Source organism: Strigops habroptila, chromosome 8 (genome assembly GCF_004027225.2).
Source record: "Strigops habroptila isolate Jane chromosome 8, bStrHab1.2.pri, whole genome shotgun sequence".
Taxonomy (NCBI): Eukaryota; Metazoa; Chordata; class Aves; order Psittaciformes; family Psittacidae; genus Strigops; species Strigops habroptila.
In genome coordinates this window covers 2,880,688-2,907,974 of record NC_044284.2, presented here as the reverse complement: position 1 = coordinate 2,907,974, position 27,287 = coordinate 2,880,688, and the positions used below count along the sequence as shown (strand labels likewise).

The 27,287-nt window shown below is 41.5% G+C and overlaps 2 protein-coding genes across 6 annotated transcripts in view; one reads left to right on the top strand and one right to left on the bottom strand.

Moving 5' to 3' along the window:
- The window catches only part of ABCA4 (ATP binding cassette subfamily A member 4), a 77,999-nt gene extending 75,023 nt beyond the window's left edge, over positions 1-2,976 (top strand). Inside the window, exon 50 of the mRNA XM_030496308.1 lies at positions 730-2,976. Coding sequence (XP_030352168.1) covers positions 730-852 — 123 coding nt within the window. The 3' untranslated portion in view covers positions 853-2,976. The remainder of the gene's footprint in view (positions 1-729) is intronic.
- TECR (trans-2,3-enoyl-CoA reductase) lies at positions 2,254-26,862 on the bottom strand. 5 transcript variants are annotated; one of them, XM_030496309.1, is made up of 13 exons: positions 25,904-26,862; positions 15,967-16,017; positions 15,408-15,459; positions 15,037-15,081; positions 13,611-13,714; positions 11,501-11,616; positions 11,276-11,381; positions 6,873-6,945; positions 6,740-6,783; positions 5,276-5,333; positions 4,473-4,561; positions 3,468-3,513; positions 2,254-3,368 (listed from the first exon to the last, which is right to left on the bottom strand). In XM_030496309.1, exons 1-13 carry the CDS (start codon positions 26,273-26,275, stop codon positions 3,241-3,243), a joined length of 1,284 nt encoding a protein of 427 aa, XP_030352169.1. In that variant the 5' UTR covers positions 26,276-26,862; the 3' UTR covers positions 2,254-3,240. The 5 variants fall into 5 exon arrangements, with proteins under 5 accessions (XP_030352169.1, XP_030352170.1, XP_030352172.1 ...); XM_030496310.1 differs by having other exon boundaries at positions 13,611-13,711; XM_030496312.2 differs by lacking the exon at positions 3,468-3,513.
- Between the last annotated feature and the right edge of the window lie 425 nt (positions 26,863-27,287).

Sequence of the window (27,287 nt, the reverse complement as noted above, 5' to 3'; positions counted from 1 at the left end):
TCTGTGATTAATTCCCTGTGTAAATAAGTGTCATTTGAAAGCTGGTAAGACAGTTTCCCAGATGGCAGAATTCATACAACCCATTCCTTCAGGAGCAGCAGTCTGAGCAGGGTCAGATATTCAGAACGAGGCTTGCTGAGCCAGGAATAATGCTTTATTTTAACAAGAGATTTGGACTGTGTTGTGTCAGAGATAGCGTGATGTCTACTTAAATGTTTATATCTCCCTGTCATGCACTTTTATGTGCGTTAAACACACAAAACCTGGGAAGTTCACTGGGACTTTTGGCAACACCCACTTGCTAGGGGGTATTAGCCTCATTTGCCTGCTTTCCGAGGCAGCTGAGGGTCCACATATTCAAAGGTGTCTTTGGGAATGCTAGAGAGACATTCCTGGCTGCCTCACAGCTTCCTACTAAAATATTCAGTCTCCTTTTTCCCATCACAACCAAACTCACTCATGCCATGCAAACCTGGCTGAATCCATCTTCTGCTTGAGAAAAGGGTTCTAGTTACAAGCAAATGCATCCAAAGGAAGGAAGTTTCAAGGAAGTTTATCAAAATAAAGAAGGAATTAATGATCTCTGCTGATGCGCAGTGTCTCGGTTCACATCTACAAATTCCCTGTCTCTTCCCTACTGAGAGGCCAAGAGGATGCAAATGCACAGAGTCATTCCACTTAGTCATCTCAGTTGATGAGATGGTGACATTTTCTGCTTTCCTCACACAGGTTTTTGTGGACTTTGCTAAACAGCAGATGGAGGATGAGGAAATTCCTTTGCACCCCCGTGCAGCTGGAGCCAGCCGAGAAGCAAAGGTGTCCCCTGCTTTGCGTCAGCAGGCAGTTGCATAGACTGTTCCTCCAGTCACTAGCACTTAGAGTGTGCACAGTGCAAAGATGTGCCATACCAGAGCGGTACAAGGCTCAAACAAAGGTCCCCACGCTGAGTATTAGACTGACTTTTTTTTGCACCTTTCTGAGCACTGTGCTTGCAACAGCAACAGCCCTAGCAACAGTAAACTTCTGCTGCTCTATATGGAACACTATATGCTGAAAGTGTCAAAGGAAAGGCAGGTCCTTGCTATAGAACAAGATCTTCCTCTAACATATTTCTTCATTATGAGATACAAGAAGATATGTCTCATTCTTCCTTGTTGACATGTAAAGAGCATTAAAGACAGTTTCTCCAGCTGGTCCTTTCAGGCTGGTAGGTTTTTTTAACTCTTAAGTCAACTGCTGCCAGTCAGCAGACAGGTCCCAAGGCAAAGAGCATTGCCCAGCTGAGAAGTGGGTTCCTGCCATCCTGAGTATACAAGGTCAGAACATCAGTGCTGGCTGATGGGGCTAGTGCTGGGAGACTTCTTCGCTGTCTCACCAGACTACCAGTGAAAACAGACAGTTGTTTCAGCCTGAATGGGAAGAATTAATTCAGATCTCAGACCCAGGCAAGAAATTTGCTTTAAACAAACCTTAATGAAAATGATCTCATACTCATCTTCCAGTTTCTCAAATAGAAGAAATGTCAAAATGGAGATTAAAAGGAAAGAAAGTATGTCCATATCTGCCAGAAGTTTCGTTTCCTCAGGGAGATCTGGAAAGGTATCTTTGTTACTAAACAAGATCAATTTTTATTTCTTTCCTGTGATTGGACCTGAAGTGGGTGTAAAGTGTGAATAAGGTACGTGCTTTTCTCTGTGCTCAGAAGGAGAATTTCAACTCCACGCTGCACTCAGTGGGAAACCATTTGATGTTTAGTTCTTTTGTCTGCTTCACGGTTAAACCAGTGGAAAACGACAACACAAAACAAATTCATGATGATGTATTGCTTCAGTTACCTACCAGATCTAACCATTTCTAAGAAATCCTCTCTGAGATATGTTATATAGAAATAAAATCTGGGTCATGTATTTTTTTTTTGCTTTGTTAGGGGTTTTTTTCATCACTTGATGTAGAATTTTTTTAATATAAGGACATTCTTTTACTGTACAAAATATTATGAAACTTCAGCAACCAGCTGTAGTCTTCTTCTTTTGCCATAATTATTTCAACTGATTTCAAAATAGAGTCTAGAATTTATTGCATATTTCACCCTTACAAATAGTTGGAAAAAATCTTTCTATACATCCATTAGAGAGAAATAAATGAATCATGAAACAAAACAGTATCTCTGCATTCTCTTCATATGCTAAAATAGCTTCTTGAAAATGTAATTCAGATAGATTGCAATAGTCTTTTTTTACTAGATTTTGCACAAAACCCAACTAAGTCCCACTGAACATCTTGTGAAAAAGAAAACACAGGAAGTCCAAAATTGTAGCCGATTTTTCTTCTTGGCTCTGAAAATAGGAAGGGAGCTGAGGACTAGCAGTCACTTCATGTATCTACAAAGTGTATAAAAAAATATTCAGAGAATACTGACATAAAATGCAGGGTAAAAGGTCCTTCAGTATCATAAGGACTTGTTATATGAAAACAGGCCAAATATCACAGATACAGCATTAGATCAGATCTTCTGAACCTTTTTTACTAGTATGCAATTTACTAATGAAGAAGACTGAAACCAACCAAACAAAAACCCCATCAACACCAACACAGGGTGTTACATCCCCAAATACTACAAATGCTTCTCACTTGAGATTCTTTTGGCAAATTAGGGGTTAGACCCAAATCAGGTATTGCAGATATTGCCTATTTCTTTATTCCATAAAACCATTCGTATTCTTTGGTAATGTTATGTGTTACAAAGCACCTGCCTCCAGGCAGCACACTCTTCTTCAAGTCAGAAGGCGGCAGATCATGCAACTGTCTTCAGGCCAGCTGGCCATGCTGGCTGAACTGAGCTCCCCAGTAGTTAGCTGGTATGTCCTCATTCCAATGTACTTATGTCTTGCAGAATGCCACTGCTAAATTTGGAGCTGCTTTTCAGCACAGACTTCTCAGTATCTCTGATCCATCAATCTAAATAGACTTGTACATGAAAATCTAAGTCAATCAGGTTACAGTGAACTGTAGAGGCTTTTGACTGCCAGCTGTGCAGCGAAGCCTTATTTCTAGAAGGTGCTTCTGAGTTGAGAATTCTTGAATGTAAAGAAGTGTAGCTTTCAAGTGCATACAACTTCCCTCAGCAGTGGAGATTCAACATGCATCAAAACCCTTTAAATTTATTCACTTATTTGGCAGGAGGCTTATGAGCTTTTTCTTCTTGAAGTTCCGTGCAATATTCAAATGAAACCTTTTTTCTTACAACAAAAAGGGAATAATTGGCATTCGAAGACTTGGATAATCCTTGAATTCTCGTAGGTAGGTGCAGTGTTTATCCTTTGCCCAGACTGTCATCTGAATGAAGCAAAGCAAGGTGAACAGCCCCACTGGAAAGAAGGGAGAAAAAGATACATTTCATTATCAGATTAAAAACTCTCTCTTGTTGCTGACATCACTTCAGGATGAAGTACCAAAACATTACTCACCTGGAACACACTGAGTCATGATAGTGAAACTGATCCAGGTCCCCACCTGTTTTGGCCAAGGAAATTTAAAATATTTCTGGTGACAGCATTTGCATTTATGTCTCTATTGATCAAAACCAACCTTGTCCTAGTATAGGTAAATAAAAAAGCCAAGGTCAGCCAGATCAGTTTCTAGTGTTAATAACCTTTAGCCAAAAAGGTGAACAGTGCCTTATTATCACAAACAAAACCTTCGTGTTTGCTTCCATAGCTATTATCATGAAAAAAAGGTAAGTATTACAACATGGTGTCCTTTCCATTTCTCTGCCTATTTTGTATTTGTCACCAGTGCCAGGAATGATAACTTTCTGTCTGAGGGCAAATTCTGTTCTCATTAATGTCTGTTAATCACCCCTGAAGTTAAAACCTGATGCTGTCTTTCTGTGCAAGAGTGAATTTTACACTGAGTTGCACTGGTTTTAACTGCTTTTGAACTTAGCTTGGCTCCTGAATGAGGAATATGAAGCAACAAACAGATTCAAGCTTCTAAAGCAATCACAACCAACACAAGCGACTGTGTAACAAGAAGATGGGGAGGATGACCTGGGTCTATTTTCCTCTACCACAGTATCTTCTATTTGTCTGTGATATTCCTCATATTATAACTCCACCAGATGCCCCCATCCCCTCATTGCAGCACACATTCAGTGCCAATCTCCCTGTTCTTGTCTGCAAAATTTGCACTGCTTTAGAATCATAGAATCAACTAGGCTGGAGAAGACTTTTAAGATCAAGTCCAACCTGAAGCACAGGCCCAGGGTCTGGGTTGTCTAAGGTTAGCCCTGTAAGTACTGCCCCAATGGAGGAGAGGAAGAACAGACAAGTTCCTGTCTGAAATCTGACTTCACGGGGTTTAGGGGAGGAGGGGAAAGGTATTGAGCTGAACTGTTTCGTTTAACATTCCAAAAGAAATGAAAATATATTCAGCCAAACTAAAGTCTGAACATCTTGTTTGAAAATACATACCTCATATGTATAGTTAGGGCAAGATACAAAGAAAAACAGCCATGTGAAAGGATTCTTTGTTGGATATGGGATCTTACGGGTTTTGGATCCTATAGATTAGAAAACAAATCACAAAATATTCACATTCCTAAATACATTATTTCCTATAAAGACAACCCAACTGTGCTTACTCTTGTGTCTCATCACTGTCAGAGGGACAAGCAGTATGTGGGGGGAAAATAGGATGTCCTCTGGACCCACAAGAAGGAATGGGATAGCTGTGAGGAAATGTTCTGGGCATTAGAAAATCACCTACACGTGCCTTTGATCACAGCCACTCCTGTAAGAAGAGGTACCTTAAGTTTTAGATTTAGAAGTAAAAGGTTTTCTTGGGTTGTCACAAAATGGGATTTTAGCAGTCACAGTTGATAGCTGTAAGATGTTTGACTCCTGCCCAAGGAATCCCAGCCTGGACAGAGATCTTGTGCCCCCTATAGAAGCCAGTGAAATTACTTTCCCTGGCTCACCAAAGCATAGCTTACACTAGCACTGTTTCCTTTTGCACTACCAGTGTAACTGATATAACTGCTCCCCCCACCACAACCTGAACTGATGAAAATCCCAGTAAGATAAGAAGTGCTGTTTAACAATCTTGGATTCCTTGCACTGTCTGATCTCCCCTAGGATCCAATCTTGACAGCGCTGAGCAGCCTGTGCTCCCACAGCAGTCAGCTAGCAGGTAGCAGCACCCTCCAGGACCAATCGTTCATGAGGTAGAGTAACTGTAGAAGTACTGAATGGCTGCACCAAAGTGCAGTTTTTACCATTTTTCTGGAGGTCACTGAGTGCAACATGAATGGAAAAATTCCCAGCTTCACACAGCTGCAAGAAAAAAGCATGAGAGAGTTAAACACGTGCTTTCCTTCTATTGACTCTTCTTCCTTTTGTTATTTCCTGGGGTACTTAAAAAAAAGGGAGAAACAGGGAGAAAGAATCTATTATAAACATAATAAATATCCTTAACCACAATCGCTGTCTGACAGGGGGATGGAATGTCTTTGGTCAAACATGAGCCCATATTATACTTATATGTACTCATATTATACTCACATATATTTATGAGATTTGCCAGCAAATGTGGACTCTCCGTCCAAAGGATCAAATTTACTATTTATATAATCCCTATGAGATCTAAAGGCAATAAACCAAAGGGGATAAAAGTAAACCTTGCTTATCTTGTGATAAAAACTTGCTTTATCTTTTGATTATATTCATGTCTTTAAAATCACCAAAACCCCCCTAATTTGAATAGTTTTGGTTTCTCAAAAGTTGCTAAAATCCTAAGGAAGATTAAGGACTCTTAAAGTTTTCTTCTCTAGAGTATAATTTATATAAATCATGAAATACAATTGACCCAGCTTCCTTCACTGGTTTGAAATAATGCTTCACCAACCAATTATGGAGGAAGTGTATTGAAATGACCCATTTAAATGATTATGGGCAGTCTCCAGCATCTGCAGAGCATAACTATTGAAGCAGATGACTGCTGGTGAGAGCTCCTGAGTTTTATTGCCAGCTCTGTGCTTTCAGTTATGTAGTCTCTCTATAAAACGAAAACGGATGATGAACTCACAGAATATTCCTACTGGGAAGCTGCTTTGAGATCCTGTGGTCACTGACAGTTTCTCAAAGCAAGTGAACAGCTGATGTTCTAAACAAGTTACGTATACGTAGAAAAAATGGGTACATCTTTGTTGGCTACTCTAATGTTGCTTCTGCATGTATGAAATGTTCCTAGGAATTGTGAGAATGAACAGGCAGTGACTTAAAGACTTTTTCTTCGTAAGGAAAGCTGTAATAAATTTCTGAAGCCCAGCAAAATGAATGTCTATCCCTGGAAATGATCAACAACAGGTATGTACTTGCTTGGTTGGCCAGTTTTCTGAGTTCTGTGATCTGTTGTGATCCTTAACACTCAACCAGTTCACAAAACCAACTCACTGGCTTTTAAACAGTGTCACAAACTGCTAGTTCAAGGATGCTTTTAAAGATTATGAGAGATAAATATCCCAGTCTTGGAATGGATACTGAATCAAAATCTTCCCTTGTGTACAAGAGCATATTAAAAACTGACATATATCTGTTCAGCATGCGAGTGGTCAGCTTCATAGTATGTCCCAAGTGTGGAAGTTCTAAGTATCTGCTTATCCTACTCACTCCTCCGCTTATACAACATAAGATATAAAGCAATGTGTTTTGTCATTTTATGAAAAGAACAACAAACCTACCAGGAACATGATCACGGCAAAATTTATCTGTTTTTTCCCATAAGCTATAAAAAAAGAAAGTTTACATATGAGTAGCACAAATAGACAAATACATAAGTACTTAAATCATATTGAGAGTTGTTTTGCTACTTACAAGGAGGAGTGTAAAGAGGATGATTGATGTAATAAGCAAGCCAAGCTGCAAATCCCCAGTAATACAAGCAGTTCTGAAAAACAGGGAATTTTTTCTTTGTTTTAGTACAATCCTCTAGGCTAGTATTCACTGCAAGGACCGCTGATAACAATGAATTGGGCTGATTCTTCAAGCTGCTGATAATACAACAGAAAATGACAATACTAAGTGTGGTAAGGTGGGAGCAGACAACAGGAGATAACAGGAAGGACATAGTGCTCACAGAGTAAGATTTCCTGCCACATATCTTGGAGCTGTTAAGTTTATAAACTGCTTTAGAAAATATGATGATACTACTGAAAACAAATCTATTTTGTCTGGCAAGCCACTGGCCAAAAATGAAGATCCATATAGGCTGTATGTTGAAGAGAGACCTGTTTTGCTGACCACTGAGACTTTGTAAAACCAGATTTAGGCACTGGGCTTTCTTCCCTGCTTATAACTTTGTATTGCCCAATCTCTTGCCTTTCCTCTTTCCCAAGCTTTAACTTTTCCTACCTACCGTCATGGTGCCTGACGCTTTCCTTTGCCCTTGCACTGCGATATCTTTAGTTTGTCTCTTTTGCTGCTGTCTTTGGCTGTCTGTGACCGAGCTTCCATTCTCTAAACTCTGCTAAAATACCTCATGGCCGGGCTGACTCATTCCTGACCAATCTCAAAGCTTGTTCACAGGCTTCATCCATGAAAAGAAACCTACTTACAATGACAGTCTCTACCTCTCATTTGGATTTCCTGGCCCTGCCATTTGTGGCTTTTCTTATGACACACATTCATTATCTTGGTGACAGGCTATCTTCTCCCACTTTATATATCCGTAGGTAGGAGGAAGGCCCTTTCTTGGCCTATTCCTCCTCTTCCTCTATGCTCCCACCTCTAGGTCTTGCAGAGACAGACTTTAACCCTTGTCACAACTCAGAAATTTGCCTCTCATCGGTTGAGGTTTCTTCTTTTATCAAACCTAGTGCCTCAGCTTTTCATGTTTTAGGGCATGTTTGGTTATCACCTGGACTTCAGCAAGACCAAAACTGAGCTCTTCATCTTCCTTTCACCATTTCTCTGGTTCTTTTCCTTTCTCTGATCTTTCCTTCCCTCCTATTTTCACTTAAGTGAAACATTGCTCTTCTTACTCTTTCTTGTGATGCTTTTGTCTGGCCTTCCAATAGGTTCATGTACCTTAGACATTTCTAGGTCTTTCTGCTTCCTCCTTCACAGCTTTCCTTTCCTGCTCATGAAGCCAAAATTCCTGTCAAAGGCTGCATTCTTTCCTGTCCTGGCTGGTCTAACTTTTGTTTTTTACTTGGAATTTTTCAGCCTTTTCTGCTATACAAACCAGAACTGAATTGCTAGTAATAATACTCCAAAGAAGTGATTATCTCAGCATCTGCAGCCCACACACTACCTGACTGCAGTGTCTGCTGGTGTGTTTTGCTGAAAATGCTGGTGAAGGGTAAGCCCTCCCATCTGTGCAAATGTTGGTATCAAACATTTTGTTGTCTTCCCAGTTCCATTTCAGGGTTAATTGAACCATTGAAGTGTCCAGACCTCAGACAAAATGGACACCCTTTGGGGTATGCTGTAATACAAGCACATGGTATTTCCTTGCTCTGAGATTATATATTAATAGATAAGTGATGAGAAAGAGCAGATTAATAACCAGTAATTACAAATCAGGTGGGACATAAGAAAATCATAGAATCATAGAATGGTTAGGGTTGGAAAGGACCTTAAGATCATCTAGTTCCAACCCCGTGCCCTGTGATTACGTCCCTTTTCCTCAGGAAAAGCAGCAGAGCCAGAAGAATGACTCCAGTGAGGAAGAGTTTCATTAGTGTTCTATCCATAAACTACTTCTTCCTGCCTAACACTAGCTTCTTCCACCATAACCTACAGTTTACTAACCGCTGTACGAACTTAGGTGGAAACAGTTTCTTGTAACCTTGAAATGCATCTTATGAAAAACCTTTCCCTAACTTCAGAGCTTGGCACAGGATGGGTCATATGACAATGTATTTCAGTAAAGTAAAATTAAATAAATAAATTAACATGGCTCAGCTCCCAAAAATACATGCTGTAATTAAACTGAGCAAGTTCTGTTCATGCAAAGAACATGTTTTGCTGCAAGAGTATTCCTCAGTTATAAGAAAAGGAGCTTCAAGCAGAGTGGAGTCTGCCACTGCTGAGGTCCTTAGCAGTAACACTACAAATGTCCGGCTGCCACTAGAAGTCTTATTGCTCATAAAGCCTCCAGTGAGGTTCAGATAGGAACAGCAGAGTACGTGCAGACTTCATAAACTCACTTGAGAGAAATTGTTTCTGTGCATATTTCATATTCCAGGTAAATGATAAAGTTTTACAACAATCTCTAATAAAATAATAAGCGTGGATCAAGTTCAAATATTGCAGGGATTCCATAAATAAACTATTCCTAAGTTTATAAAGTTATGATTAGGACTTCTGTCTTTTCTATTCTGACGATCCCTATGATGACCAAACCCATTTCTTAATGCCCTGCCTATGTTTATTCATGACTAGCATGTACCCTTCTGTTTGTCTCATTACATTGTCTTCTGGTTTAAATGGTATTTCTTTACGTCTAGTGTTTTCTTTCCTCCAGATGTTTTTATAGAAAGCAGCAATATCCCTTGTATTTACCTGTGAAAGTGCTCAGTAAGACCAGTCAGAAGGCTGTAATCTTTGAGGAATTCCACTGGTACTTCCCTGTTATTAAAGGTCTGACATGCTTTTCCAGCACAACCACGATCATCTTTCCTTTAGTTATTCCTTTATCACCACACAATTTTTGTATTAATTCCTATCTTGTTCAATCTGAGTTTACTAAACCCACATATATCAGGTGTTCTATCTTTCTGCTTTTGATGAACCTCTGCTGCATTTTATGGCACCATTTATTCCTATTTGCATTTGGGAAACAAAGGATGACAATCACAAATCTCATCAATTCCTGTCTCATATCTCTGCTTCCTGAGACTGAAGTGGGTCTTATTAAAGATAACATTCCAGGTGCTTGGGAAATAAGGTATGTGTATCTGCTATGTATGTGATCAAACACTTGAAGCAAGAAGCTTTGTCTACCATCTGCATGTGAGAGAAAAAAGGAAGAGGATATGATACTTTTCTCACTGGCACAAAACCACTGAAGTCAATGAAATTATAAAAGCAAATCAAACCCAAGCACTGCTAAGAGGTAGAAGAACCGTGAGCAACTTTACAGGTGAAAGCAAGTACCACCAACCTGAGATGGTGGAAAACTAGAAGCAGTCAGAATGATTGCTTCTAGTACAAATGTCAATTTTAGCAACAACAGTTTGTGGGGTCTGAAAGGAATGAGTAGTTGTCAGAGACGGCAGTGAGAAGATCAAAACTTATCACACTGCACACATCCTTTTTCAAGGTAAAGTTGCTCATTTTTCTGCTGTTTAGCATGCATTAGCTACTCTTGTGTCAAGAACAAATCTTTAAGAGATCTACTTTTAACAACCCCTGCACTCTTGCACTGCAGAAAACACAGTAAATTACTGGGAAGGGTTCTTCCCGAGGGCCGCTGATCAACTACAGACCCTCCCTCCACTTGGGAAGCATGGAGCTACTACCAGAACTACCAGAACACATCTGTTAGGAGTTAGCCACAAGGTAGAGCTTCAGCTGCTGGAAGTACGATGGCCATAAGGCAAATTCCAAGGGTCTGTCTAAATACCAAAGGTTAGATACCCAGATGCTGATACTATATGCTTTTCCAGTTCCCTGTCTTCCTGAGTATAAAGCATGTATTTGAATACCAGTATGTATTCTGTTGCAAATACTTGTAAAATAACTACAGCCCATGCATAACCATGCAGTTCACTGTACTACTTCACAGACATCTAGGAAGTAGGGGGTCTGCATCTCAACAACTGGCCTATGGCACAACAGCAGCAGGAACATCAGGGAGTGCTCCTGTGGGAGAAGAAAATGCAGAACAACCAAACCACTTTGTGCTGGATCCAAGGTAAATTAGCAGTTGCTTAACAGCAAAGAGAGTGTTGAGGGCAAAACCCTTCAACACTGTGCCTGCCTGTCCTATGTTAAAACTTCACGTTGCTACTAAAACCACCTCTGCCAGGGAGCTAGCTGAGTGAGTCTAAAAGAGCAATGAGACTATTATAATGTGAATAACAGTATGGCAACATATGGGTTATACAATAGCGACATAAGAAACCTCTTGATAGAACTACAGCTTTACAGGTGAGATTCGCTGTGCGTTACTGCAAAAGCCACACCAAAAGGTCTGTGCTGCAGAGGCAGAGCATAGGTTGGCTAGGTTGGATTTGTAAGGGGGGCCATGGATAGATTCTGACACAATTTACCTTCACAATATTCCTCAGTGGCATAGTCCCATGGGAGAACCGATGAACAAATACTGTTTCAATCAACCTTTTGATGTAGTGGAAAGAATGGCAGATACATGCCAAGCTAGAAACAGCAAGACAAAAGCATTTAAGAGTGCTTAAAAAAACAAGTGTGGCAAGACATTTGGAATAAGACTACAATGCTAACAAGAAATACTTGCTCAAGCCTCCAAAAGGACTTACTTAACTACTGGATGCGGACTTGATGTAAACCTCTCATCCAGTCCATAGACAAAAGGCATGCGGAAATAAAACAGAAAATAGATGAACAATGGACCTGTATATTCTATCAAAAATACCTGCAAAAAGAGAGAAAATCATTAGACAGCTGAATTAGATGATGGTTTTGCTTTGGTTTCTTAGAGATAACTGATGCAGTGGGATAAACCCCTCCACTGACCCAACATGACATTTAGAGAGGCAGGAAGGGAACAGCAGGTTTGGGCTTAGGCTATGAAACTGGTAGACATGCATGTAAACATTTTGCAATGCGTTTGCCTCCATTGCACACAAACAGCCATTGCCAGTGCAGCTGCCACAGTGTGGGTATGAAAAGATAGTAACAGCAGCCCAGAGATCATGATAAATACGCATGCATGTTACATTTGCACAGTTCTCACCCTCCTCTAGCCCTGAGAAACTGTTGCTTTATTTTGGGTTAAAATGAAATCTGGTGAAGAATTTGTCTTGAAAAAGAGGAGCTTTGTTTCTAATAAATTAATTTTGTTTAAACTGGAAACACAGCTTGTAAGTGTTCACAGGTGACCCCATCTGTATGAACAGTTAGCACAGCAGATAGCCTGGGAAAAAATCACTACATTCTGTGTTCAAACAGTCTTTAATTTGAACACAAATAGGAAAAAAAAATAAAGAGAGGAAAGCAAAGAAGCTATTATCTAACTAGGTTTCATTTCAGATAGGTGTGCATTTCTGAGGAGCATCGCTTTAAATTCAAGTTAACCTTGGACCAAGCATTAACAGTTGAATTATTCACACTTCTGTAGGTGAGGAAGGTAGGCCCATACCTCATTTGTGGAGAAAGAAGGGAAATTGATTGTACTTCTGTCAATAAAAACCAAAACAAAACCAGAAACCAAACCCCAACCACTGTTTTCTAACGTATTATAGTTATTTTGACACTCAGACAAGCTGTGTTATCAACTTCTGTAAAAATCAGCATTTTCTCCAGTGAAGATCAGATTTGGTTGTAGATGACAAGTTTAACTTCTTTATTTTATAATACTGAAGTATTTCTTGGTTCACATTGGAAGTAGCTTGAAGGCCAGGGAGAGCAGAATGGAAAGGAATGCTTATGGAATGGCAGAAGTTTGGTGTTACTCTGCACTGTGGTATCTTGGTATATATTAATGCATGTGTGTCTTGGAGTCTCCATGGCCATTAGAAGCTTTTGCCTGTCTTACTGTTGTGAAATAGCTGCCTGATTTATCAGCATTGCATGCCAAGTAATGATGTGAAGATTCAGTCTTGCAGAACATTTGACTTTTTTTATTTTCCCTCCTATGAACGTTGTCTTTGCTATTTGTCATTAACACAAGACTTTATTAATGTCTCATAGGTAAGAAATGGCAAACATGCCTTTAAATTATGGGGTGTTTTTTCTTTCGGGCTGTGCTGTTTCATTAGAACTAGTGTAATCTGTGCATCATGGGTTTTCTGAAGAACTGGAAGGGTCATTGGTCACCTTACTGCATAAACAAGTTGCCTGCCAAGTACAGGATTTGCATTTGAGCTAAGACGGTAAATATGCGAGGTCTTTGTGAATGGCTGCTAATGCTGCAGAAATTATCAGCTGTCACTCGCCTGCCACCAGCAGCCACACGCAGACAGCTACTTACTGATCTGACTTGGTGAACTCACTTCAATTACTGACATGTGAAGTTGTCACATGCCTTTCTGCAGGACAAACTTGTAGGAGTATAATCCTGATCTTAGTCAGAAGAGTTACACAGGCAGTGTGAAGCAGATCCCCAAAAGCATTTAGGCACCTAGTTCCTGCTAATTTTGCAGTAGACATCTAAATCCATCTGCGAACCTGCAGTTTAGTTCAGCAGAGCCAGCCTACCCTGCAGCGAGTTTTCCACTGCTGCTCTCCCAGGGAACTAGGCATTCAGAATATCCTCTTACTGCTTTCCCTGATTAAATGAACTGAAGCAATGAAGATTCATTGCCTGCATCCATTATCAGAGCAGGCATCATGCAGAAATATTGGAGACAAAAAATGATGTAAGGAAAAATAGCCATTAAAGTGGTTCAGGCTTGAAGCATAGCTCACCGTAGTCCATCCTATCTGTGGCCCTAAATCTTTAAAGTATAAGGTAGCAGTTGTGCCAACAGGGAGGTGCTGCAGGATTTCCTCATCCCTCAGGGACTTTCCTTCTGAGAAGGAAAGAAGTAATTACATCAGTGAAATTCAAGTCAACTTTGGCAGCGTATTAGCTTTATATTGTGTTTTAACCCATCTGTGAGAGTCTTTGAGGTGATGTGGGTTTATCGGAATCTCGATAAACAAACTAAGGATGTTTATACTTAATTACCATTTACCCCTGTAATCACATATGAGCCTGGATCCTCTAGATCAGTTAGGAGAATTCTTGGTCCTATGTGCCTGCCTAGTCTCGTAGACTTGCTTCATTACTGCTACAGCAGAATTTACTGATGGGTCACTGACCTTCATCATCGTTCACTGACCTCCTTGTCAGCTGCAGCTCCATCTCTCTCCTCTCTTATTGCTCACTCTCAGACAAACTGAAGCTAGGATAATCTGAGATAGGAAGGCTTTCCTACACATTTTCAATGCCTCATTTTTTGCCCAGCAAACCAGCTAGGAGGTGATTCCACAGCACTTTAGCTCATTCTCAAGTTTTTAATGCCTAGATTTGGGGGAATCTCCAGAAGGCCAGCATTTTCTCATTGCAAGTCTCACATCGTAAGTCCATGGAGGAATCTGGCAAGGTGGGTCTTTGAAGAAGGAAATATAAGATACTCATAGGCCTGTTTCCATGAACAGATTCTGAATTTTGAACTGATTTTCACCAGTATACTTGTAAGGGACTGTTTAAATAAAATTATGCTTAATGGAAGTAAAAGAAGAATGTGCCACATTTTGTACAGAATGCTAAGATGAATTAACACAGCTTAGCAATGAGACTTTCTTTTGTGTACCCAGGCCATGTACTAAGAGGCTTCTAGTAGCAATACCTACTACTGCATTAACGAAGCCAGCCAGCTGGCATCAGCTTTGTCAGCAAATCCTACATCCATGGCAATGTGTTTTGCATTAGCTTACCTCAAAAGAACTGTAATTCCTGCCTGATAGCAGAGGATTATGTGAATTGAGAGCTCTAACTCGTAGCCCTTTTTAGTACTCCTAGCTCAGTATCACTGTGGAGATCATTTCACTGCAGCTAAGGGAAATTAGTATCTCGATTCTGTGCTGCCTGTCTTGAGAACAAAAGTGCTCAGTAGTTAAAAAGTGCATTGGAACAATGTGCAGAGTCCTGAGTTAATTACCGAGCACCAGGCACATGGGTGGAAATGTGTTCAATACTTTCAAAGTACTAAATTTATTCTTCAGCCTTCGTAGTGCTAATTAACATAGCTGGAAACTCATTTCTAAGAGCTAATACCCATGCAAAGTACACCTTTTATGCCAGGCCCCTGCTCAGAGCTTTGTTACTCTGTTCCTCACAAGTACTTACTTGGATCAAGTTTTATTGACTGCCTTGCTGGGTACCACCGAGGATCTGTAAGACCATACAGAATTGTGTGATATACAACGTTTGCTTTAGATCATCCAATACTATAATGAGTGCAACACAACAAGAGAAGATTTAGTTAAAATCTTTAGGAATATTTATTCAATAGGAGTATCTGTGAGAAATTATGCAGCAGAAAAAATACAAAGGTGTATCAGGATAAAAAAACTACTGAAATCTCCCTGTGATTGCATTCATGTGCAGGTTACTCAGCATTATGTGTGCACATCACATGTTTCAAATGACATAATTTTGTCCTATTTATATACTGGATATTCTGTCGTGATGCAAACTGCTGCAAAAGTTATACTCACATAATTTATGGAACATCAATCTGATTTCCCTAATTGTGGCATTTGGTTCCACCTAGGCAACAAAAAAACATTGTATATGTGAGATGCATATTTTGAAAGACAACTACTAGGTCTAAGACTGTTCAAGCAGAAATGTTACTCAAGCAATGTGACAGTATAACTTTTTTACAGATGGCAGCATTGGTAGGGGTGATTCAGGGTACTTCTTGCAGGAAAAAGGGAAGATAATTCATAACATCTGCTTCAGAGGCAGCTTCTCTAGCAGTGACCAAGAGTTACTACAGCAGCAATGATACTTTGGTGGCTTATGAGTGAATAAAACACAACTGGCACCGTCTCAGTGAAGCAGATGAAGTTGTCCTCTTTGCCCAAAAGCTCCTTTTGGAAAAGAGGTGAAGTAGTCTATAGTCAGTATGAAGTGTGCGTAATCATTGCCTCTTTAGTGGCCAAAGGAAGTCTATCAGGAGATTAAATACCCTTCATAAACACTAAGTTTACTTAAGAAAAGTTATGATTTTTTAAATAGTCACCTAGCCTTTTAAACAGGTTTTGGGTTTACCTTATCTAGGAAGCATAGCTGTTCCTTTGTCTTCCAGTCAAGGATTTCCACCTGATAGGACACAAAATTAGAATTACTAATTATCAGCTAAATAATCTCTAAACTCTCAGTTGCTTCCCAAATTCACAGTCATTGTTCAGAGTGAGACACCATTTTTCTCAGATCTGTGCACTGTGGTGAAAACACTTCTGCTGTGCTCAAGAGACAGCTTTAATCATAGCCAGGTTCTCAAAGCACTCAACTTGCAAATAAACTAGTCTTCTTGCCAAATAAATTCTATCCCTGGATATATTCAGAAGCAGAAGTAGCTAACTTATTGATCAAAACACACTGATCTGGGGTATTATGCTAGAGCAAGAGGAATAAATAAGGGATAGAGAAGTGTCACAGGAATTACTAAGGAACAGAATGTTTATGATTTGCAAGACTAGAAAGACAGTTGGGGGGAAGTGCATATATATGCCTGTGAGCAATATTCAGAGTACATACATATTGAAGATTAATGTGCATTGTTCCCAAAATATTTTAATTGTAAAGAGGTTGGAAAACAGTGGACATAATAAACAAATGCAGCTAAAGATCTGGACTTCACAGATCCTTAAGAGGTTGTTATAGGAATATTCAGCGTTACTCGTGCCTCTCAGATCACCTGTATTAGTAACTACATATTAGCATTTTATATTCCAAGCCATGGTTTAGCTACAGCTCTGAAAAGGAAAGAGCAGTTTATTTCCATGATCAAATGGCACTTTGGCAAAAGGTTATGATTTTAATCAACAGCCAAGCAGAAAAGGTCCCAGATGTCTCAAAGCCCAGTTGCAGCAGGATAGCAAAACCTGAAATACAGTGGTGGTGCTTTAATTTCATTTGTTCTCGTCAAACACTGTAATGGAACTTTGTGGTAGAGCTGAGAATGAAAGTCCAGAGCTTATGTGTCACACTAAATGACTGGGACTGTCATTACCTTGTACCGAAAGAGTTTGTTGTTTGGATTTGTGGGGGTATTTAAAATAAACATCTAGCATTAATTACGTTTGGTATTAACTGGCCAAGAGGATGGATTAACGTTAGACTTTAAATATGATTCCTCACTAAAAATAGGAGTCACAGTCCAGTATCTTTCTAATAGGGTTGCTTTGAAGGGATCACTTGGTTAGAGTATCTTATTTCTGTGTTTTACTTGTCCCAAATTGTTCTTTCTGTATTGGTGCAGCAATGGAGCACTTCAGCTCCAGCCAAAACTATCAAATTTGATCTCCACAAGGGATACCAATGCAGTGATATTTTCTACCTGTGCGTTGTAAGCTCTAAGTGGGACATCAAGGGAGGTAAGCACTTTTCCTCCTTTGGGATAAGGAACGAATATGTGATAGATGATTGGGATATTATGTGTTTTCCCTTCATTTTTATATTTGAAATAACGCAAGTTTCAAGTTTTAATGTCCCTGTGGATCATCTCCTTGGGAAAGCAAACGAAGTGAATTCCCTTCCCAGAGGGTGGTTCTTGAAACATAGCATTTTGGCTGTTGCAGTCCACAGAACAAGTACTGTGGGGCCTGTAAACCATTTCTTGTCCCTTCTGATGCTGAGTTCCTACAAGGATTATTGAAACCTTTGGTGTATCTCAAAGCTCTATGTCAGTGGATACCATTGGGCTGCCCTACAGATTGCAGCAGTACCCACAGTTTTAGCATTCTCCGTCCCATTCCATACCCACTCCCAGCAGATATATATTTTGGATCAGGATTCCCCAGGGGTAGTTTTAGTCTATGGTCTTCAGTGGCTGTATTAGAGAAACCTCCTCCAGGCCAATTACAGAGTGGTTTTGGATGTCTTTCTGCCACTCATTCTCTTTTAACAGGGTTATTCTCATTATGCACAAGGCAAGACTGAAAATCACAGAGCATTTTCTTTTGCTTTGTGGTTTGCGTGGGAGTGGCTGTACAGAAATTTAGGCATTTCTGTGAACCTTTGGAATCAGTGGGGAAAACAAATTATCCAAGATCTTCTGTACTGATTTTGGTTCTATTCTAGCATGTCTCTTTGAAGTGGCAAACTGACATACCTGTCTGTACTGGCCTATTTCTTCAAATACCTAAAGGAAGCCTATAAAGATAATGGATCCAGACTCTTCTTGAAGATGCACAGTGATAATGTGCACCTACAAGGGCCTACAAGAAAGCTGGAGAGGGACTTTTTACAAGGGCATGTAGTGATAGGACAAGGGGGAATGGGTTTAAACTGAAAGAGGGGAGATGATTGAGATGAGCTCTTAGGCAGAAGCTCTTCCCTGTGAGGGTGCTGAGGCGCTGGCACAGGATGCCCAGAGAAGCTGTGGCTGCCCCATCCCTGGCAGTGTTCAAGGCCAGGTTGGACACAGGGGCTTGGAGCGACCTGCTCTAGTGGAAGGTGTCCCTGCCTGTGGCAGGGGGTTGGAACTGGGTGAGCTTTAAGGTCCTTTCAACCCAAACCATTCTATGCTAATGGTGAGAAGCAACAGACACCAGTTGCAATATGAGAAAATCCAATCAGATACAAGGAGATTTTTTCACCATGATCTCGGCCAAATATTGGAAAAATGTTGCCTAGAGAGGCTGTGGAATCTCCATCCTTGGAGGTGCTTAAAATTGGACTGGACAAGACCCAATGCCATTTGGTCTAGTTGTATCTGCTTTGAGCAGGATTTGGACTACATGACTTCAAGAAGTCCCTTCCAACCTAAATTATTCAATGGTGTTTCTATTTTTATTTTTCCTTGGTTTTTTTTTTTTTGGACACCCATTCCTGAACTTCAAACATTTCAGTTACTTTCAGTTACTTTTAAGATCTAAGCAAATATCAAACATTCTTTCCCTTTTCAGAAAGATGGATTCAGGAACACAACTTCAGATTCCACTCCACTCCATAGAAAGCAAAGAGAGAGTGAAAACAAGGTGATCATTTCTTCTAATTTCACACCTCTTAGCTGTATCAGAGCATCCCCCAGAGTTTAGATATTCCCTGCATAAGGGACAGAAATGATATCGTTTCTGATATCAAGAAATGTTATCTTTTCTGAACATAATGGCCCAACCACATGAACCCAGGTAGCACTGAACACAGTGTTTCCAGTCTTCAGGCACAGCACCAAGTCAGTTAATGTGTTGGCTGGCAACAGTTTCTAGATACCCAGCAATCTGTTTTTGGAACACTTACTGATGGGTATTATCTCTTTCAAACAGAAACTGTTTGGCTCAGAGAACTTGAATTTCCATGTGTTTTCAAAGCATTTAGCACATTTAGACACTGACTGTTGGCCTGCACTAGTGCAGGATGACTTACAGTCCACTTCTTTTGTGAATTTTTAAAGGTATTTTAAATTACAGCTTCTCTATAACTACTTTGAGTAGAACTTAATCAATAATAGGCAGATTTGTGCAAGATAGCTATATTAAAACTCTTTTATAAGTGACTATAAATCTGTATCTCCAATGTTTAGGAGACAAATTGTATAAGGATTAAAGATTGATAATGTCTTTAAAAACAGAAAAAATCTTGATTATTATTGTTTAGAAAAGCTTGAGGGCAAAGGATATTATTGGTGTATGAGATAAGCAGAGAAAAGTACCTTCAACAGTTAAACTTTAATTCAGAAAACAGAAGGGGGAAAGTTTATTCATAGGGGAAAAACAGTTGAGCAAACAGCATTTAAAAATGAATTTTTAGGATGCAGTGTTCCTGCAATAGGATTACAAAAAATATGGTTGATCGAATTCCTGTTTAAATAGTTTAAAGCCATATCAAGTGCTTAAGGATCAACAGATCTTCAAAAATTATATGATAACTATTATGGCAATACTGGCACACTTACGTCTGTGCATCTTGGAAGTCGTATTTGCAGCCATTTGTACTCAGCAGATTGAGTAAACTGCAGCTGAAAGAGGTGTTGTGAGACTGACATAAGCATATATTGAATTGATTTCTTTCTAAATCACTCAGTAAAAAAAACCTGCTTATTTTGCAGTGTAGGAACTAATCAGCCTGAGAAAGAGTAATGCAGAATTCATTCTGTCTGAACTATTAGAGTGCTTACACAAGTCAGGTTCCTTGAGTTTAACTTTGAGGTTGCCCAGTCCTAACTACATTTTTCTAACCTTTTTCTTTTCCATGGAGTTAGCCATTTTCTCTACTTCCTTAGACTTTTCTGGTAGATTGTTTTATTCCTGAAGGAAGGAAGCATGCCTTAGTGCGATCTCACACGAGAGCATATCAAGAAGAACTTTCTTGAAGTCAATATTGTTAAGCCAAAGGGCCTTTTAAGCCTGTGTAAACTTGTTGCATGCACAGTGTCCTGAGGCGAGGAGTTCCATAGCTCAGCCACATGCTGCATGAGGAATCCCAAAGCAGAACCAAGGGCGAATGTTCAACCACAAAGTGAAAGGTCATCATCATACCTGTGGAGGGCTGTACCTTATTCTGTAAGTATTCCAACTAAGTAAAGCCTTACCTCTCTGAAGCAATTGGCTCACATTTCAAGAAACTAGAACCTTATTACATTATTTCACTGTGTATAAAGAGAAAGGATACAGTGACACCCATACTCGGAAGATTTTATGCAATTAAATTTCACTTTTGTAGAATTCAGATGTTTAACATTTACAGGTTCACAAGATATACACTAGGTGCTTACTCCTCAGCTTCCTAAGTTCTGCGCCTATGCAAACCAAGGAGCACCCCTGTCTGAACTGTGCTGAAACTCATGGTGCATTTTTAGCTCTTTCACCTGTTTCAGATCTGTTAGTTAGGCATGCTTGCATCTAAATCCTCGAGGACCTTGATCCAGTAAGCATCCTTATCCCAAGGTCAGCACAGTGCACAGCATTTAGATTATTTTTGAATGAAACTAAACCATTAGCAAAGGAGATGATCTACTTCTTCATGCTGTATAGGTAATGGTTAGAACACACTGCCAGGAAGAGGCATTCTGCCGTTCCCCACTCTGCCCACAGCTGGCTTGAGCCACCATCAAGGAATAAAGGATTCGAGAGAGACCAAAAGGTACAGGCAGGAGAGGACAGTGAAAAGGGCAGTGAAAAGGGCAGCCTCCTAACAAAGAGGAATTCTGAATTCCTGTCTCTGGGCTGCTTCAAGCCCTGGTCCCTTCCATTGTAATTCTGTTCAGCATTTCCCTACAGTGGATGCCTTTTGGGATACCACACAGCGAAGGGATAGAGTTGAAGTAAACTTGGGTACCTTAACCAAATTGTCATATCTGCTCTTGCAGCTGGGTGCCTAACCTGAAGGCATGGCAAACCACAAGTAGTTTTGTGGACCTGGACCAGGATGGTAACAGGTGTAGAGCCACAAATAAATGGTCATCCTTCAGAAAGACAAATCCATTTATATAATTGACAGGGGATAAAAGGAGTCAGTATAAGAATGGTCAGGCAGGTGTATTCCCTCAGAGTGGGAGGCTGGTTTATTTCTCACAAAAGGAAGATCTGTTAGAGGTTTGTGCTTTCGCAGCGAATTCTGGCTCTTGAAAGCCTACTAAAGGTTTCCAGCTTTTACTAGCGTGACATCTTCCAGGAGGATACACAAGATGGGAAAGGAACCTGCACCAGTGAATACTGACTCAGTGGGTATTCAGTTACACTGGCTAACAGAGAGCTGCACATTGCCAGTTTCCCAGGCATACTGAGGAGTCACATCATTCACTGAGTATCACTGTCACTATGAAGCAGGCTGGATTAACTCCATCTGAGAACCTCAGCCAGCTTTGACTCAACACTAAGTAGACATCCAAGTTTTTCAACACCACTGCGTAGCCTTTTCCATGTGCAAGAGAATGTTTCTTGCCTCAGGGCTTTAGTTTATGGTGATAGTATTCAAGTAGAAGAGGTTTATAAATTCTTACTGAAATAATAATAATTTCTTTGCACTGTGATTTGCAATGTTTAACTAGAGTGTCTATAGTTCCATTACTACTCTTCATGGATCATTTGGTGTATGGATGTCAAAAATGTATATCCAGTGTATGCTTTTGACATGGAATTGAAGAGAATGAAGAGAGATATGTTTTTTCCCTTTTTTCTTTTTCCTTTTACCTCTTTGGTATCAAGGGTGGGTCTGCTGGTTTTTGAGAGGGCAGGAAGACTGGAAGCCCTAGGAAGCTTGGACCTTACACTGACAGGTGAACTTACAAGATTTGTATTAATTGGTTAAAATATGCTTCAAAGAAGTCCATTATTTTTTCTAAAATAAGACTTGATTTCAAACATAGCCTTCAAATTCTGAGTACTTCCTGCTGAGTAATGTTTTACTAGCATATTTTCCTATGTAAAATTGGGTTTCTCCCTCAAGCTTCACAGAGAAAAAAGGACAAATTGCTGTCTTTTAAGTGAAGCAGCACAACCAAGTGTTAGAATGTGTTGGTAAGTGTGTGGAGAAGTGGTGAAGGAAGAGAAAGGGAGAATGTTTTTCTCTATCATCTCATCTCTTTCTGTGATAATAATCTATGTGTTACTTGTGAGAACAGAGCAAACGTCTCCAAATAGGAGGGTAATTTCCACCAGTGTCCCTTTAAATGATCATTCAAATATCTCATATGTGGCCTTGTCGTGTTCAGGCAGCTCTTGGAGAATACAGGCTCTTAAACTCCTCTGCAGTCTTGCTTTTGGCACTTGCTCTCAGTGCTCTTAGTCGACGAGGCTCTAGACAGCAAAGCTCTGAGTGGGAGAAGCCTTTGTAACAGGAGCTGCGACATCTCAGCAATGTCAGCTTGGCAGCAGGCACCCCCTGCCTTGCATCCAGAGGGTTTTCATGACAGGCAGAAGGGGGGAAACTTTAAATGCCAGCAAGGGAGGGCAGTACATTATTGCCTTTAGACTGTACTGCATATGTCAGTTCAGTCTATCGTCAGGGAGTGAAGGCTCCAAAACACTTTTGGCTCCTCACAAAAGGCACTTTGCATCCAAACCAGTTAAGGAAGCAAAAGTACAACTGTGGCTCTTATGACACTGGTTTTCTACAGTATGAGTGCATTTGTTCAAGTATCTTTCCCCCGGGAAGTCAGAGCACCATAATATTTTCTTTCTATGAAATGCTTTTGAAGACCTGGACCTGTCAAGTAGAAAGAAAGGGTGGAATTCATCAGCCTAACTTCAGAGCTCTCTACTGCAGACATTTACATCCGAGCATGGCACATAGACATCCTTTGTATGGAAAGGAGAAAAGCAGGCACTTTTAGGATAAACTGTATCATAAGCTCTGAAGCATAGCTGAAATAGGTCAGAAGAGTTCTTCTCTAAGCAGTTTGGAGAAATGAGCACTCCTAGAGAATATATTAGTTATCTGCATACAAGTCTCTCATAAATCTCTACATTCGTGGAGGTGAATCTCCTCAAATTATCAGGTGCAGTACTTTCAGGTATGCACGTATTTCTTTAAACTCTAGTTGTTCTTGCTAAGCTTTTCCTACGTGATTAAGTGATAAAAAAGCTGAGGTGAAATTAGAACCATACCAATACTTGAAGTAAACAAGACCTAATCTGGCATTATTACACAATAAGAAATGTAGAGGCAGTCAGGGAGACACAGGTCTAGGCAGGAGTGCAGGGACCTGGCTTAGCACACTGGTTCTGACACAGACATGGGTAGAGGGAAATCACTCAGATACTCTGGGGTTTTTTGCTGTCCATCCATTACACTCAGCATACTTTGGCTGAATTAGGTAGTTGCTCATAATTCTTGTTTCTGTTTGAACACTAGCCAATTCAAAATAAGGAGTTAAAGGTACTTCCAAAGCTGAATCTGTCTTTTGCAGGCTTCTTAATAGTCACTGTAATACCATGTTGCCTATTTTTTAAGTATTTCTGTCTTAGCTGCACTGAGAAAGACTCCGATAAAGAAAAGGAAGGCAATTAACAGCCAGCGGACATTCACAATCAGCCTGATGTTCTTGCCCATCTTTTTGTAGGTCCGTTTACTAAAGAGTAATTTTATCCATGCATACTGTGTACTCAGGAACCTATGAAATTGATTGTGTTCTAGGCGTGATCAAATGCACGAACTCAGCAAAACAGGAAGAAACATTTCACCAATGAACCTCTGCTAAACTTGTAACAGTCATATCCTAAACAATTCAGTCAGCCACAGTTTGGTGATCGTAAAGTGCCTCATGATTCCTATAAGGAAGTGCCATAGAATAGCAATAAAGGGTAAATGGTTTAAAGATGTATGGGGGAAAGTTCGGAACGAGACAGTGCCTCGGATGGGAATGTTAACATTTGTAGCACCTATAGAGATTGGGAGAGGTGAGACACTTATATTCTCTCTTTTGAAAACTCAGGTTTGAATGCACGGTGGAGAAATGCAAGTCAGAATTCAAATTCACTGAATTTATAACAGAAATGAACTCTTTGGGGAGACCAGTGCAGAAAATGATACACAACAGCACTGCTCAGAGCTACCTAAGACTGAATTTGTGCCTAGCAAGATGGAGCAGGTCACTCCACCTTCATGTGTTTCCCCATCTGCAAAGTCAGGTAACAATAATGATGTCCATGCTTTTGATGTCTTCCAGTAACAAGTGCTATTTAGGAGTTCAGGCAGAAGAGCAAACCTGCAAGAGCAGACAATGACCAAAGACGTTCAGAAGGGTAGTACCCATGTGCCTGCTCCTCCATTTGGATCTCCCAAGAGTTTGGGACACTGGTAGAAATGCAGGAGGCAGTGAAAAGCTTGGTTGTTTTCCCTAACAAACCAGGGAAGTCAACAGTGCAGAGGAAAAGGCAGGTTGTGGGTCCCTACCTCGCACCCACAAGAGCCAGAGACAGCTTATTTTGCTAAATAGTTTGTCATTTCCAGAACACTTTGATAGTATTTCTATTCCCCAGTGTTGGACACTGTTAAGATTTGGCTGGACAGGGTGCTGGGACATCTAGTCTAGGTCATGCTTTGCCTAGAAAGGTCCCTTCCAACCTAGGATTCCATGATAGCTTTGAAAAGCAAAATCGGAACTTTCAGGCCCTGGTAAGTAACTAGAGGAGCAGCCACTTTTCAGGTTGTTTTGAATTCTGTGAATGTTATCAGGGTTTGGATTTTGCCCGGGAGGAGGAGGTGCGTTCATTTTTAGGCAAGTCGTGCTGCGGAAACTGAAGCGTGAGCCTGCAGGAGCACAGGATTGCTGCCGTTTAGCTTGTACCGACCTGTTTCTGCAACACAAGCCACTCTTCAGGATTTTTGTGTTCGCCAGCCTCACTAATTCTAGCGAAGAGTCGGTGTGGCTATTTATATAAGTTGGTGAGATCCATTACCCCTCACGCTCACCAGTGCACGTTACTCTGCACTTTCTGCACGCAACAAGGAGCTGGCTATACTCAACTCCGGCTGGCGATTTATCGTTTCCCACGCAAGGCTCGAATGCCCCGGGCGGCGGGGTCTTCCGAGAAGTTGGGGACAGAAGGTGCCGAGAACATTCCTCGCTCTCGCTCCTTCCCTACGGCCGGGATGCGCTGCCAGACCCACCCCGGCAGCCCGAGCGCGGCTCCGGAGAATCCCCGGGAAGCCCAGAGCTATTGATCCGGCGCCTCCGCGGACTCCTCCTCGCCTCCCTCTCTCCGGGGCCACGTCCGAGGACCACCGGGGCCACGGGGACGAGGAGCGGCGACGGGAGCGTGCTCGGGGAAGGCAAGGACAGGGCGGGCGGGAGCCGCTTCTCCCCCTCGCCCCGAGGAACCCCCTCCCGAGCGGCGTGCCCCCCCCCCCGGCTCCCTCCGCCCGGCGCCAACGGCGGGCACTTGGCTGGGCTCCGGCTCCCGGGTGCTCCAATGCAGATGGAGGGGGAAAAGAGAGGAGCCCGCCGGGACCCCGCACAGCCCCGTCCGCCGGCGGCAGGATGCTGCGGCGCCCGGCCCGGGCTCGCCCCGTCCGCCCCCCCGGCGCGGCCCGCACCCACCTCGAAGAAGCCGGCTCTGGTGCCCATCCTGCGGGCCGCCTCCCGCCGCCTCCCGCCGCGGCACCGGCCCCGGGCACCGCGCTGCGGCCAATCAGGCGGCGCCCGGACCCCCCGCCCCGCCCGGGTCCATGCTGCGGGGCCCCGGCGGCTCCGTGCACTGCCCGCGGCCGGCTGGGAGAGGAGAGCGATGCTCACCCACCGCCTGGCGTGTCGGTTCTGTGGCCTGTCTGTCAAGGGAACGGGGGGGTATTTTGCTTTGAGCGTTGCAGAAATGCTGCAGGAAATCAATCGTGTTTCAGGGTTTTTTAGCAGCTCTGAAGTAGCTTCGTGAGATAACCTGCAAAAATACAACTGGCAGTGCACTGGAAACATCCTCCTTTCTTCCTCTAATAGTTTACATTGTGTTTCGGGGGGATCGGACTGACAACAGAACTCTGCTGAGATCCCTTCTTCTCCTGTGATGTGTTCCTGCCGCCACTGAGAATTAAATGCATGGCATAAAGCAGGACAGAGCCTGACGCTGCTTTTCCTCCACCCAGTCTTCCTTATGTGATATCCTTCTTCTAGAGCTAAGCTAATTAAATATCAGCAAATTCTACGCTGCTCTAAAGGAACATAGCTTTTTCACTGCCATAAATTTCCATCAGACAGAAAGACACATGCTACGTGCTGTTTGAAAACCTTCTGCAACCCCTAAATTTAACCTGCTTCTGTGGAATTCTAACTATCAAAGCTACTTGAATGAAATATTAAAGAAGAAGTTTCACCCAAAGAAAAGGCCTCTGCTGGGAAGATAGAGAGGGCTGATCAGGGGCACCCAACAGGACGGGATTTACTACTAGTGTAAATATGGGCAAGCCAGAGAGGTGTATGGATGTGTACACTCCTTCTCAAGATGACCACAAGTCTGAATGGTCTAACTTTGTGCCAGGTCAGACCTTTTGGGGTTTTACATCAAAGAAAAAGAAAACAAGATTACCGCTTTTTGACATCAGCTGACTATTCTCTCTCTGTGTGTGTCAGTCTCAGATGCTCTGTGTTCGTACAGCATGGAAAACATTTCAAACACGTGAAAGTAGTCCAATATGGAAAAGTAATCAGAAGGCAAATAGAAAGAACATTTAAAATAACCTTCTGTGCCAGAGAGCGATCAGGCAGCGCTCTTCAGGCTGACAGAAGTTATGCAAATCAGTCCCCTGTGTTAGCACAACGTGCAGCCTGGAGAGGGAAGATCTGTCAGAAACGCAACTCACATCGCTGTGCTGACAGCACAACTACAGTTCGTGCCTCACTGTTCCCCTTAACTGTAGTTAAAACCAACCACCACTACCCCAAATCTCCAATACAGGAGTTTAAGGTTCAGTGTGTGGCTTCCCAGAAGCTG